Source organism: Cephus cinctus, unplaced genomic scaffold (genome assembly GCF_000341935.2).
Source record: "Cephus cinctus unplaced genomic scaffold, Ccin1 Ccin1_scaffold0401, whole genome shotgun sequence".
NCBI lineage: Eukaryota > Metazoa > Arthropoda > Insecta > Hymenoptera > Cephidae > Cephus > Cephus cinctus.
In genome coordinates this window covers 1,232,130-1,245,655 of record NW_014333085.1, presented here as the reverse complement: position 1 = coordinate 1,245,655, position 13,526 = coordinate 1,232,130, and the positions used below count along the sequence as shown (strand labels likewise).

Genomic DNA, 13,526 nt, shown 5'->3' with positions numbered 1-13,526 from the left:
GGGTTTTTTTTTTTTTTTTTTTTTTTTTTAGGAAACCTCCGAGTCCCGCGGCTGTCGCGTAGAGGACTAGGGAGAAAAATCTCAAGTAAATCAAGATCCAATAATATTTAGTAAAAATTAAGGTGCTACACGGGTGTCAAGATGTTACCGCACTTTCTTAAAAGTGTCTAAAAAATGTTTCAACAATAGGCTTTTTCAGTAGATCTTAAGAAGTTGTATAGTTTCCGGTCTCGTTCTAAGAGTTGCTTTGGGAACCAGCGATGAGTAGCGGAGAACCTCTGCCCGCCAAGCTCCACGATCGTGTTCACGTTTTGCTCGGCTTGGATACGCATTGTCGACGGAGGCGATAATCACATAATTCTACTGGCAGACTCGCCGCTACGATTTAGCGCCATGATTTCGGTATCGCCTAATGCAACATTGTGGATCTCCCTACTGATCTCCGACATTGAAAATAGAGATGCACATCTTTTATGTAGATTCAAGTAACCTTCTCAAAAATGTTCGGGTATATCTGTCACCTTCGAAGCATCCCTTCGATCCGGGCCAACAGCATGTTTACTCGAATACATGGTAGTCCATCTACATCTAATAGGATCAACACATTTAATTTCTAAAACTGGTCTAGTAATCTGCTTGCTATTCTGTAAATCAGGCTCTTGGACATTGATATCAATATCCAGAAATACATCTCAAATAAAATATTTACTTGTAAGACAATATTTACTTACAATAACTTCTAGTATGTCCCCGGACAGTGAACATTCAAGTTGTGCCGTTATCGATAACAATGACGACGAACTGAACAACTTTGCGTGGTGCATACACGTATTTACCGACTATTCCCACTGCAAAGTAAGTTCGTAGTTACTTCGCAGAGGAGCATTGATTGTCGTCCAAAGAATAGAAAACTACTTACTGGCTTCCTTATCCACTGAGAACAGAATTCGACTTGCTAGACATTCTCATTTCTCATCGATTCGTGATTCGTCTGTGCACATGGCCCGAAGGACTCATACAACACGGTATCGACCACCTCTATGCCCCCAATACTTTCAGCGAAGAGCTACTGTAATCTAGGCTAATACCTTTTCCCGTTAACAACTTCATGGAATTCTACACTCGTTACTCGTACAAAGGGTCGTGCATCTTTTGCACGAGATAGCCTTCTTCGTTTACACTTTCTTACACCTCATATTCCATACTGTCTTCGAAGTCTTATCGATTTGAATTTTTTCTCCTGAAAAAAAGTGCATACATATTCAGTAAATTTCTTTTTATTATCTTTCACTACAAGAAACTTAGCATTGTCGCGTGACGTATCCCTTTATAGCTACGGTAGTTATAGTTTTGCCGTTTTGTACTACCATAAAGTGTAAGTTACCAGTGCATATTTTTTCTCAAAGCTTCGACTACCGTTTACAATGAGAATTGGAATTAGAATTAGAAATACCAGAATCAGATGTAAATCATTATTAATATTATAACAGTCAGTTGTCATGGAAGCTTAAATGGTCCCAACTGAATAGCAATTACGTATCAAAGCTTGCGTGGCAGTATATGATAACAATTAATTTTGACTGCTATCGATTTTATGTCAATAGCACGCATTCTCTCCTAATTAGGTTAGGTCAGAGGCTATCTTAAGTAATACTAAAAACCCATTATCTTCGAAAATGTTCCAGAAGTGAATTTCGAGTAAAATCGAATTTATGGGAATTTTCAATACATAATATTAAAGTATCAAATTGGAAAATGGAAAAATATCAATAGGGCAAACGTTTTTCTTCGGACTCGATAGTATTCTTCTCCATATAGAATATCCTTCTTAGTCAATAAATAAAGCAACCCTCTTTGTCCTTAAGGATTTTTTACAATTCTCTTGCAGATAAAATTTCACGAGAATGCAAATTACTTTCTTATAATGTGTATACATATATATTTATGAGTCTACTATATTTATATAGTGGTATCATGCTGTAGAACCCTGGAAAGTTCGTGGGTTAAAAAAATGTAGTATCGATTAAATATAACGATAAACTGAATTAAATCGGAATTTATATTAAGCTTGTTCTCTCGTCCGCAACGAAAATATCTTCGAGGCACGCTTCAAAGCGTAGCAAAGTTTTATCAATATGAAACTACTTTATGACGTTTATCTCTGTCACGCGAAGACTGCTACCTTTAAGATGAACGTGGTCCGCGCTTTTGCATTCAAATTGGTAAAAGATAAAAAATGATCGAACGAGAATTTTCCTTCCATAGCAATAATTGGGGAGTTTGAAAAATGGGGGAGACTGCTAGAATTGAATATAAATAAGCTTCAGGCTCCAGGGCTTGTCAGAAGACATTTTCGAGATGCAACGCTTTTCGGAAGCTGAACAAAATTATTGTTTCGCGAAGTTATTTCTGGAAGGACACGTGGAAGGAAAACTTAAAACTGGGTTGGCTTATTAAGGAGAAATTTAATATTACTATCGATTTGTATTCTGACAAATAAATATCCCAAAAATATTAACAATAGACTTTCTCTCCCTTATGTTAGAAGGGTGAACAGATTACTAGTTACACGTGACTACTTTTTCTTGATGTTATTAAAACGCATCAGGTCTAATTTTGACAGCTGTCAATTATTTACTACGTGGTTTTGGTTGACAGATAGTTTTTGTATGACTTTTTCTATTTACTGTTTTACATACGCTTTATATCGTCATTTGACTGTGACGTTATTTCAAGTATAAATCTTTTTTAAAGTTCAAAGGTCGAGTCTACTTTCCAGCGATAAACTGTTAACAAATGTTGAACCTTAGAAATCTGACGTTTAAAATCAAGAACCGTGTTCGCTTCGGACTAAGGAAAAACTATTTTTCCACGTTACTCGTATTAATGGTATATAAAAATATGCCAAATTAATTACAGACCATTTTAAAATTATAATTCATTTTTATTTAACTATTGAAAAAGTCTTACACCAAAACTTCGTTCTATCCTCGACCAATGCTTTATCCATTTACACGGGGTTAACTTGCACTTGCGGATCAATAAGACTACGCCATTCTTTCCTACCATAAAACTGTTTGTACCGCCATTCCCACCAGATATTGACGTTCTGAAGAATTTATGGATTCCGAAAATTGTCAAAAAAATGTCATAATTTAACCGTCACATCAAATGAAATTGCATAAGCTTTACCCAGAATCTATTGGGTTGGCCAGAAAGTAATTGCGTTTTTTTTTCTAATAAATGAACATACATGCCTTCAGAAAAAAAACACATCGCAACTACTTTCTGGCAAACCAATAGTATCGATCCTTATCTCCATGGTTAATTTTAATCAGTCCAAATAGCAATATCGCCTCACAGTTAAAAAAGGATAACAATTATAAAAATCCAAAAGAAGCATCGCTTTGATCCTACAAGTGTGTCCCACTTAGTTATCCGTTATCCTATATTACGTAGTCAGCCCTACGCAGTAGGCAGTGCCTTCCAGAGATGCCGTCGCTTTGAAATGCCTTGTAACACGCAAAGGCCAATAATTATACTTTTTATATATACGAGCTCTAGGTCATCCCTGTCAGGTCGAGTTTTCCAGGAGATAGTGAAGCATAATTTTTGTTAAACGCAAAACTCCAACGACTATTTCCCATTGTATAAAAATTTTGTAAATAAACTTGATATCGACAAAATTCTTATCAGCTTCAGTAATAATATAACCAAGTAAAAAGTTTCTAACTCCTACGATCAATGAAACTCATTTAATTCCAATTCTCTTAGATAAAAAAACCACGAAGCCTTGATCGGTTATCGAAATTCCAATTTACCAAGTGTTCCGTTTAATTAATAATTCCATTAAATTTCCCATAACCCTCCTCTATTATATAATTCTGATACGCCATGCGCGCATTTCACTCGACATATTCCTGCGTGCTTATCGATCCTCTCAAAGTGAACAATTTTTCGGTACTGTCTGCCACCGAATTACGTGACTCTAAATGATCGATTATTACAAAAATAAATCTCGAACAATACTATCGAATTGATGACACGTAACAATAGAGTTTCTTTTATTATACAAATCTGATAATTATTACAAATATCCGACGTTAAATGTACACAATAGGCATTGTTACAGACTTACATTAACGGACCTTGCATCATCGATCCTCACGAGTACGTAACGTTGCACGTTCTTGAAATACACATGCGTACATGCATATTGAACATGATCCGTAGGACAAGTATAGCGATATAGACAATAGTAGCATAAACGGAAGAAGGCACATAGATTACAGTATAGTTGTATGTATATAGTCCGAATTCCTAAGGCGAAAATTTCAATTTGTTAGGCAATCACGTAAAGTACAGTAAAAACATTAGATCCAACGTTTCCATAGGTCGATATAGATTTTCACGTACTGCGTGACATTTTAATTAAATCTTAATTAACGATCGCGTGGATCTCTTCGTACATACTGTAAATTTTATGTATACGTAGTATGTATACTTTCAAAAGGTTACTTCGTAACATCTACTTTTAAAGAGTCACGCTTCTAAAGCCTAATACATTCAACTAGTATCGATTCTAGGAACTGACACGAACTTTAACGTTACTAGATAATTTGATTAAATGCTAGTTCAATGATCGATCTTAAGACTTAATAGTTTAGAGTTAGCATAGAGATTCCATAGAATTCGTGTCGCTATACTGCACATCAATTCACGTTGTGATTGCAAGATTAACCTCCCACTTCCCTCAATACCAAAAATTAAAGCCTTGAATTTTCTTATCATTTTTTCTATCCTATAATTTTTTTTGTGTTTTCGAATATTATATCACACCGATGTAGTATGTCAAAAATCGATACTTGTAAAAGTTTATACAGTTTATGATAACGTATGACTTTGTACGTAACGGCAGTTAGTAGCAATGGCACTGGGTGTGTGTCGCGGATAAGGAATTTCTGTAAAAGAAATATTTTTGGTAGATCATCGATAAATATTTATTTCTTTTTATCCTGCCTAAAATATACTGCAAGTTGCTTAGAATAAAATATTTTTTCTCAAAGGTCAAATGATCCTCCGCGACACTCCATGCTTTACTTTTGTGCTAAAACATCGAAAGCTCCCAGAAGTCATCGATGAATTACATATTGAATACTGTCTGTCTACTAGCCAACAATTGTGCGACATATATTTATATGCAGATTGACATGTCATGCACATAGAGTGATTCGTTTGCTTTGTTATTACTAGTTTTCTCGATAATCGGTAAAATTAAAAAATCGTGTATAAAACATCATATACATCCATCAGGTTTACCTAACCCGAAAAAATCATTAGTTAAATATCGCAACTGTCTTTCGATGGGTATTGATTAAAATCGGTATTACATTACAATTATTTATAATTTTGGTATGACAGTGTGTATATATATATATCATTTGTTTGTTCATCAAAATACAAAGTGGTCGCGGTACATTGAAGGCAACTTTATAAAGATACTGAATACAATTGGCCCCACCGGGGTAACTTTCGACAAGATCAATACATTAGAAAAGGCCTTATCAATCCCGTATATGATGTACTCGACAGATCTGACAGATTTAATGCAATAAGCGTCGTTTTCATACTTGCCTAACGACCAGTCAAGGCAATCGTCAGGAAAACACTAGAATTTGGCGTTATCCTCCACAACTACGGATACAATGAGGATGAAAGTTTCATATCATTCGCTGATCCCTGATAAACCGTCGCTACACATAATCAATCTAGATATTGACTTTCTCGATTCGCACAGCGCGTCAACTAATAAGTATAAATAGTTTGCGAGTATACGAAGCCCTGAATGAAAATGAAATACCTAAGGAATTCAATAACCTAATCTTTCATACTAAAGTAACATAAACACCATAGTCCTCCTACATTACTTCCCTCTATCATATTTGCATCCTTTGTGCTCTAGTCTACTAACTTACAATTTTCCAATAGAGACAAGTTCAAATTTTCACCCACGTCCAAGAATGTAACAAGGCCGGCGTTTCCGGGGAAAACTTGATCCCAGGTATAGGGAAACTTCGCCAAACTTCGTTCCGACTCCTCTGATTCATCTTTAAAAATCCCTTAAAATGAATCTTCATCCTCGACGTCTATCAGTGGCAATCTCTCGTAGTCGACCATACTCTGGACGCTGAACTTAAACTGCTAAAGGGCCAAGCTTCTGACCTCATTCTCATTGGAATGACCCTGCAGCGACGTGGCCGTCCCTTCTACGAGGCCTTCGTCCTCGCCCTCGTTCTCTTGATTCTCGGTGCAATATCTACATCGCATTTTTGCATCGTCGCCGACCCGGACCGATCGGGTTATGATGACCAGGGTCGTCAGACTCACGACGAACAGTAACGTAGGTACTATAATGGCGACCAGGAGCTCAGTCCGGGTTTTGTTGAGATCGAATCGGGCGACCACGAAGAAAGAATCGTTCTGAAAAATGAAAAAAAAAAGTCGCATGAGATAAGGGCTGGACGTCACGTGCACATAGTGGCTATTGTTATTAGCTAGCAATTAATCGATTAATTAGCTACGTAATAACCTGGAAAGCTTTTACCACGACAAAGCTTACTCCGATGAACCAACATAGTCTACAGTGTACGTTGGGTGAGTCGTTACCGTCAGAAATTAATTTTATACTTGACTAATTTACACGCACGATTTATTTATGTATTTTCATAACGTCCCGTTTCGTGCAACGTAGCTTTACGATCGTGTTTTTTATTATGACTGGAAATTGATCGGACGGCTTTTAAGACCCTGGGGATTCAAATCCCTCACTGAATCGATATAATTACGTTATTTTGGCAGAAAGAGCAAATTCTTCATTTATGAAGTTGGGCTGCCAATTGAAGTTAATAAAAATTCTTCGTCCACCCTTGAAGAAGTTTCTTCGCTCTCGTCGGGAAGGTCGAAAAGTTTTATCGTTCTGCGATGGGAGGAAACTTTTTTTATACAATTTTGCCGGTTTCAAGGTTAAGAGATTATCAAAAGAATAGAGTACCACGCTACCATAATCGTGAAAGTGAAATTTTGTCAAAACTTCGAAATTTTATGTAAATAATAAATAATCATGTGTACGATAGACAAGTGGGGCTTGTCAGTGTAATATGACGTTTGCACGAAATATACATAACAATTTTCTCTTTTTGTCTCGCGATCGATGTCACCGTTTCCCATGCAAATACAGTCAGCCCAGAAAGTACAGCACCCTTCCGTTAGATTGTACAGTGGACGACCGAGGGTTTAAAGTCGCTTGGATTAACGCTGAATGAAGAATAATTTGCAATTTGCTGATGCAACTCTCCCGCGTAACTTATCCTTAGAAGAAAGGTTTCTACGGCTCTAGGAGAAATGTCTCCTGGGAAATAATTCCTCCAACAGAACGAACAAGCAAGGAACCAAGTGACGAAGGAAATTCGGATCAGCTAAGTTGTCCCAAATTATTCTAAAGACGAGCTCAGGTTGAGGGGACGTACATCCGCAGGCGAATAAAACAATGAAGTAGACTTACCCTATTGTAGTAACATGGATATCTACTCTGAGCAGTCTGATTATCTCCGTCTCTTCCATGGCTGACTAAAAAATCCCGACACTCACCCCTGAGTGTATTTACGCAACCCTCGAGGTTTATGTAGAGTCGCGAACTGTTGTAAATGGTCAGAGAATTCTGAGACGGCACGTAGACATCCGTGGGATCCACAGGATGTGCCAGACTCTTTTCGTAGAGGCTAAGGAAGGTGGTAAAGTTGATGAACGGCTTGGTTACGGCTTTGTCTTCTAAAAGCGTGCCATTAACGCAATCCTCCGTTCTGAAAGAGACGAATAGGCCTTGAAGCACGGGAGATCATTCTCGGAATGCACTGGATGAAGAAATTAAATCTGTTTTGGGAAGGAACCGAAATGGCTGTTGAATTTTTTCGGAAATCTTTGATGTCACGATAAATTGTCATTGAGGTCGTTTCTACGAGCTGAAAATAAGGTTGGGATACGGTAAATCTTTGTGAAATTTCATTTTTCATGTTTTTCATTAAGATTTGTCTTTATCTATCTTTACTTCTTGGGGTTTCTAATGAAACGCAAGGAGACTCGATCGTAAAACGTTAACCGTGGGGTCGATAAAACTCAAGACTGTAAGAGATGAAACGGTATACGAGTGACAGTGTATTGAGAATCCGTGTGAACGTCGGATGATCTAGAACTCTTTGTATTTTAACCCAGTGTTTGCTTTACGTTAAACTGCTTCTCCGGAAATTTTATCAAGAATGAGGAACCTTAATAAAATTTTAATAAAAAAAAATTATCTACAATACTCCAGACGACCATGTTTACGTGACGAATAATCTTCGGTATACTGTGGATCTTTGAAACTTGAATTATTATTGGATCTAAAATAATTCTGAACTAGCTTCAAGTTTCCTCGTGCCGTCAAACAAATAATCCAACAATGTGGAAAGAGTAATAGAATCCTCTATTCCGAACTGTCAACTAGTAGGATTCATCATATTTATTGTTTACTTACTTGACAGTGCCCCCTCCGCCTATGACAACCAGACAACTCGCTATGATGGCTCCTTTCTGCTGATTCCAAATTTCCACAGGGTCCTTCAGCCTCGTACCTGGCAGAGACCCGTTTGCCATGTTCAGTGCGATCGCCCGGTTACACTTAGCAGTTATCACGTTGTCGTCCTGCATGATAAAAACGTTGGAGTCGCTCGTCGGGATCTTAGGACAGTAGCGATCGCAGGAAAACGGTCTTTTGATTTTGGTGCATCGAGAATGCTCGCAGCTAAAGAACCCATTGAGCTTCATGTTGTCTTTTTCGCTATCGACGACTATCCCGTCGGCTTTGTAATGGCACAGCATGAGTTCGCTCATATTTGCGCAATGTCCAAGACTGCAGTTAAAAACACCAGAAAGTACACTGCACTCACTGCCATTGTTGCAATTATACCGTTTGAGTCCAGCTGTGTTTACCTAGAAAGATACACAAAGACCGCGTTTATAAATTGCGCTATGGAAAACTCCATTTTTCAATATTGTTCTGCAATGAGAAACTCGTTCGATTGCTATTCCTTTTAAAAGTGCAAAGAAAACCTGCTCGTTATTTATTATTGGCTCATTTCTCACTTAGTCAAAAACATCAGAATAATTTATATATTAACGCATTATTTATTCAGTATCTACTACCAGTTCCCAGAGTACGATAGGCTTCATTGAAAATCCATCTGCTAATACTTCATAGTGGAAAATTAAGTATGACGATTGTTCGTAAGATTGGAGCATTTCTACTGGGCAGGAATAAAACTTAATCGAGCGTCAAATTGACAATGGGAATTCAATCCGAGTCACTGGAGCCTTTGAAAAGTAACATCCCTTATCCACGTAACAGCCTACTAGCAAATTTCAGACCCGCCACAAGCCTATTTCAGGGTTGCGACATTAAATTGAGAGTGCATTATCGCGTGCGACGTAAAATCTAATTCGACGGTGGGGTCGAGTGGTCTGGAATATTATTTTTAGCAGGAAAATCCTATTGCCGTATACGAACAGGGCGCCTCCATTATGATTAAAGGAGAAAGTGCATTGCTCCTTTTACTTTCAATCTCTTTTTTTCAATAATTGAATCAACATTCTAATAATCCTTTTGTCTTTCACCTTTGACATTCATTCGATTATGAAAATTACTCAAGCACTTTATAACTAACCTAGTAAACGTCCAGCACGGTTAACAGCGGGTTTAAACCATGGAAAGTTACAGCCACGGCACAATTAATTCAACCAACGTCTTCGGTCTATTTATATGTTAAAGATCAATTGCACATCTTGAAAGGAAATATAACTAAAAACCTTTCTCGCGGTAAGTCGTCACAAATAATTAACAGCGCGTAAAAGAATGTTCGCTCCGTGAACGCATTTCTAATGACAAGAAGCGCCGTGAGCGGCATTAGTCGGAAGCTCGATCAATCTCTTAGAAATGCTCGGTATAGCCTCGAGAACGTCGATGCTACAGATTTCAAGAGATATAAATTCAATTAAGGTATTACTACGGAGCGAAAAATAACAAAATTTTCAATGTAAGATTTGAACAATCCAGCGTCAACTTTTGAACTGATACAGTTCACTCACACACGCTCATCCCTCCATCGATAGGCGCACACTAATGTACAATACATTGGATGCAGTAGTGTATACGTATATACACCAAAAACAGTCTCAAACGCAATGTTGCCGTAACGCTCTTTTGTCTAGTCGTCGTACGAGAGATTTCGTAATAAATATCGAACTTCTTTCATGTCTATCAATAAATCCTATGAGTAAAAAGTTCTGACTAAAAATCTAAAAAATTCCTAATTTTTTCCTTTGCCACATACTAGTTTTTCATCGGAATTACGCGGACGAGTCAAATGCAATAAAAAAACCATGCGCGTTTTATTGGCCAGGTATAGGGGGAATACGTGTTACGAGTCCTGACTTTAACTCGGAAATACTCGGAAACTGATGAGTGAATCGTGTTAAAAATTTGTAGAGATGTACTTCTATACAAATTAGACGTAAAACAAATTTCAGCTCGATTACGCGGTTTTGAGTTTACCGTAGTAATACCGTAACTGAGATTTAATTTACCCTCCTGCCTCGGGTTACAATAAAATCGAAAATCGCTCAGCACCAAAAAGTCTGTGTCGTCGGACAAAGAGAATTCTTACTCGAATTAAAAATTCCTTTGAGAATTAAAAAAAAAAACGAAAAATTCAATTGTTAGGATTTCATTTATGTTTCAGTCGATTTAGATATCGACGTTCGTCACTCACCTGTGGACACGACATACTCGTTATTTTTGTACAATTCTCAAAATGTACGTCTGTACCATTGCGCCGTACTGTTGCATGAATTTGAGGACAGAATCCTGTGGTCTTCGTTAAACACCATTCACCGCAACTTGCCCAAGCGCAATAATTCACCAAGGTTGTATTCACCGTTTGGCACATAACTGGGTCCGGATCGATTCCTGCGTGAAATGCTCTGAAAGTTTATAGCATCTTGGGAATTTTTCTTTCGCAAAAGAAAAATAAGAAAGACAATCATTTCGTTACTTCGTATCGCGCACGGCTAAAAACGAAATGAACTTCCTTCTCATCTCATTAGGACTAACGCCGATTAATCAGCATAATCTTGTAATTTACCTGTGAGATGGCATGTAGATCGCCACGCTAAGATAGACCAAGGCCACACAACTAATCACAATGGTAAACTGGCACAGACAGATACTACCGCATATTCTACGATCCTGCTCGGGTATCAGACGCTGTTTATATTTCCGACCCATTTCAAGATTTCTTGTCACCTTTTTAGTTTTCAACTTCCTTTATACATTGCGTTTTATTGAGCCATCTCAATCGTCAGAACTTCAACGCGCTGTAACGTAAGATATGTTTTACGTGTGTATTTCGAAAAGTGCGGGAAGAGCCAAATTCTCTAAAATTTCAAATTTCCATATAACCCTCGATCGAAACACTAATCACGTATTATCGTACAGAAGCATCGGGAATTACGTACAATTCGATATCCCAAGAACATGTAAGTACCACTCCCCTGACTATAGATACGACATGCAAGCAAAAATATTTCACTTTCCCCGTCGCTCGCTCACTATAACGCACTTAAGACTATTACCAAGAGATAATTCGATTATTTAGTACGAGGCACAGTCTACTAGTGCCTCGATATAGCTTACACAGCTTATATATCGCGAACAAGTGCACTTCACTTAATGAGTAAGCTGATCCTAATATCATTAAGCTTGTTTGAGAATAATTACTTTTTGTTTACTAATAAAATTGCAGGATACGCTTTTACAACTATCGTCCAATGCGCACTCAAAGTTATTCCTTGTACACTCGAAATTCATGTCTCCCGCGAATGTCGTTGAAGTACCGGTATGACATTGAGACGAAAAATCTTGCTGCTTGGTAGAAGACAAGCCATTTTTATCGCAGCGGGTTGTCCGAATGTAATGCGACTCAAGGAAAACTCAAGTATCAAATAATGCAGGAGTCGGTATGGGTTAATGGTATATCGAAATGTTCGCACTCTGTGACATCGTAGCACTCTAACTGTAGAGAATGGTGGCACTCGAGACCGGTCTCATTTCCGTCCATCATTCGCGATACATTATATCCTAGTACGACAATGGTGACAGACCAAGCGCACCCCGCCTGGATGCCAGAACCACCAACCACCAACTGCGCTCACGCGGCTGACAACTGTTTGAAAACATGTCGAGCCTCCCGATATATATAACGGCTCCAGGTTACTCGAGTTTGCGCTTTACCGTGACGCCTTGCATGGGGGCGAAATATTGCGATACACCCACGAGCTTTCTAGGGGCTCGATTATTCCGGCGGCGAAATATGCTTCTAAGGTCAGAGGAAATATTTCGGGTTAAACTCGCTCAGTGGCGCCACGAAGAATCAGTGGAATGACTTTTTTTTTCGAAGCTCCGTTGATAATGTAGAGTAGTAGTAAAGTAGGTATACAAAATTGGTATACAACACATGTGCATTGATATCTTGAATAAGTGTGGGTTTGGTGGTAAACCTTCTTTTTTTTTGTTTCTTTCTTTTATAAATTAATTAGTTCGACCTACTCGTTGCTTGATCCAGGACGATTTGAATGATTGGGTAAGAAGCTGAAGCTTTGTTTCCAAAGGAAAGATGTGTATCTATATTTTCGTTTAAATTGTAGAATTTGTTATTTACAATAATTTACTTAGTGTCGAATGTAGTTACAGTTTTAGGTGATTATATAATAGATCGTAGTATTATAATTATGTACAGCTTTTGAAAATCTGTTATACGTACGAAAAAGCAGATTTTTATTAACGATGATATAATTCAAATAGATAAAAGGAAACATAAGAAAGAATTTTTTTATTGTTATCTATATGTATAATGTAGTATGTAGCACGTAGTATGTAACACGGACCGATAGAATTTCGGCCAATAAATTTGAACCTTAGAAAGCATATTTTTAGAAGAATGAATTTATCCAAGTAGAGTTTTTACATGATTTCGCTATTTTGACAGTTTATCAGCTTCGATTACCATTCTCAAAATGATATTATACTCTTGAATTTTTTTTCAATACTTCCTTAGAGATTTCTTTAAGTAGCTATTATAATTTGCATATTTTTCTATTACTTTACACTGTAACGATCCTGTTGTTTATTACGCTTTCTCTCGTTAAAATTCGTACGTAACGCGTCCGAAGTCACTATTTCGCATTACGCATACTCGTCGTAACCTATGAAAATGAATTATCCTCATTTTTTCTTTCGTTACGGATCGAAGACAATGTGAAATAATGCATTGGCACTAAATCATTTTTTAATCATAAAAAGTACTGACATTTATTCAATGTCGGATTTCAATTTATTTTCGATTGTCGAAACCGTCTTGCTTCATGCTGCATTCTAGGCA

General features: G+C 37.5%; 1 protein-coding gene across 11 annotated transcripts; it reads right to left on the bottom strand.

Annotated features, from left to right (window-relative positions):
• Nucleotides 1-19: 19 nt before the first annotated feature.
• Nucleotides 20-12,770, bottom strand: LOC107267381. Of its 11 annotated transcripts, none has more exons than XR_003059580.1 (6): nt 11,232-12,770; nt 10,860-11,070; nt 8,570-9,024; nt 7,562-7,859; nt 4,139-6,480; nt 20-1,240 (listed from the first exon to the last, which is right to left on the bottom strand). XR_003059580.1 is itself a non-coding variant. In XM_015738999.1 (6 exons), the coding sequence occupies exons 2-6, from the start codon at nt 11,372-11,374 to the stop codon at nt 6,202-6,204; spliced, it is 1,386 nt and encodes a 461-aa protein (XP_015594485.1). In that variant the 5' UTR covers nt 11,375-11,523; nt 11,605-12,770; the 3' UTR covers nt 4,037-6,201. The 11 variants fall into 11 exon arrangements, 10 of the variants coding, with proteins under 10 accessions (XP_015594485.1, XP_024940402.1, XP_024940404.1 ...); XM_015738999.1 differs by lacking the exon at nt 20-1,240 and having other exon boundaries at nt 4,037-6,480; nt 11,232-11,523; nt 11,605-12,770; XM_025084634.1 differs by lacking the exon at nt 20-1,240 and having other exon boundaries at nt 4,037-6,480; nt 11,232-11,463; nt 11,605-12,770.
• Between the last annotated feature and the right edge of the window lie 756 nt (nt 12,771-13,526).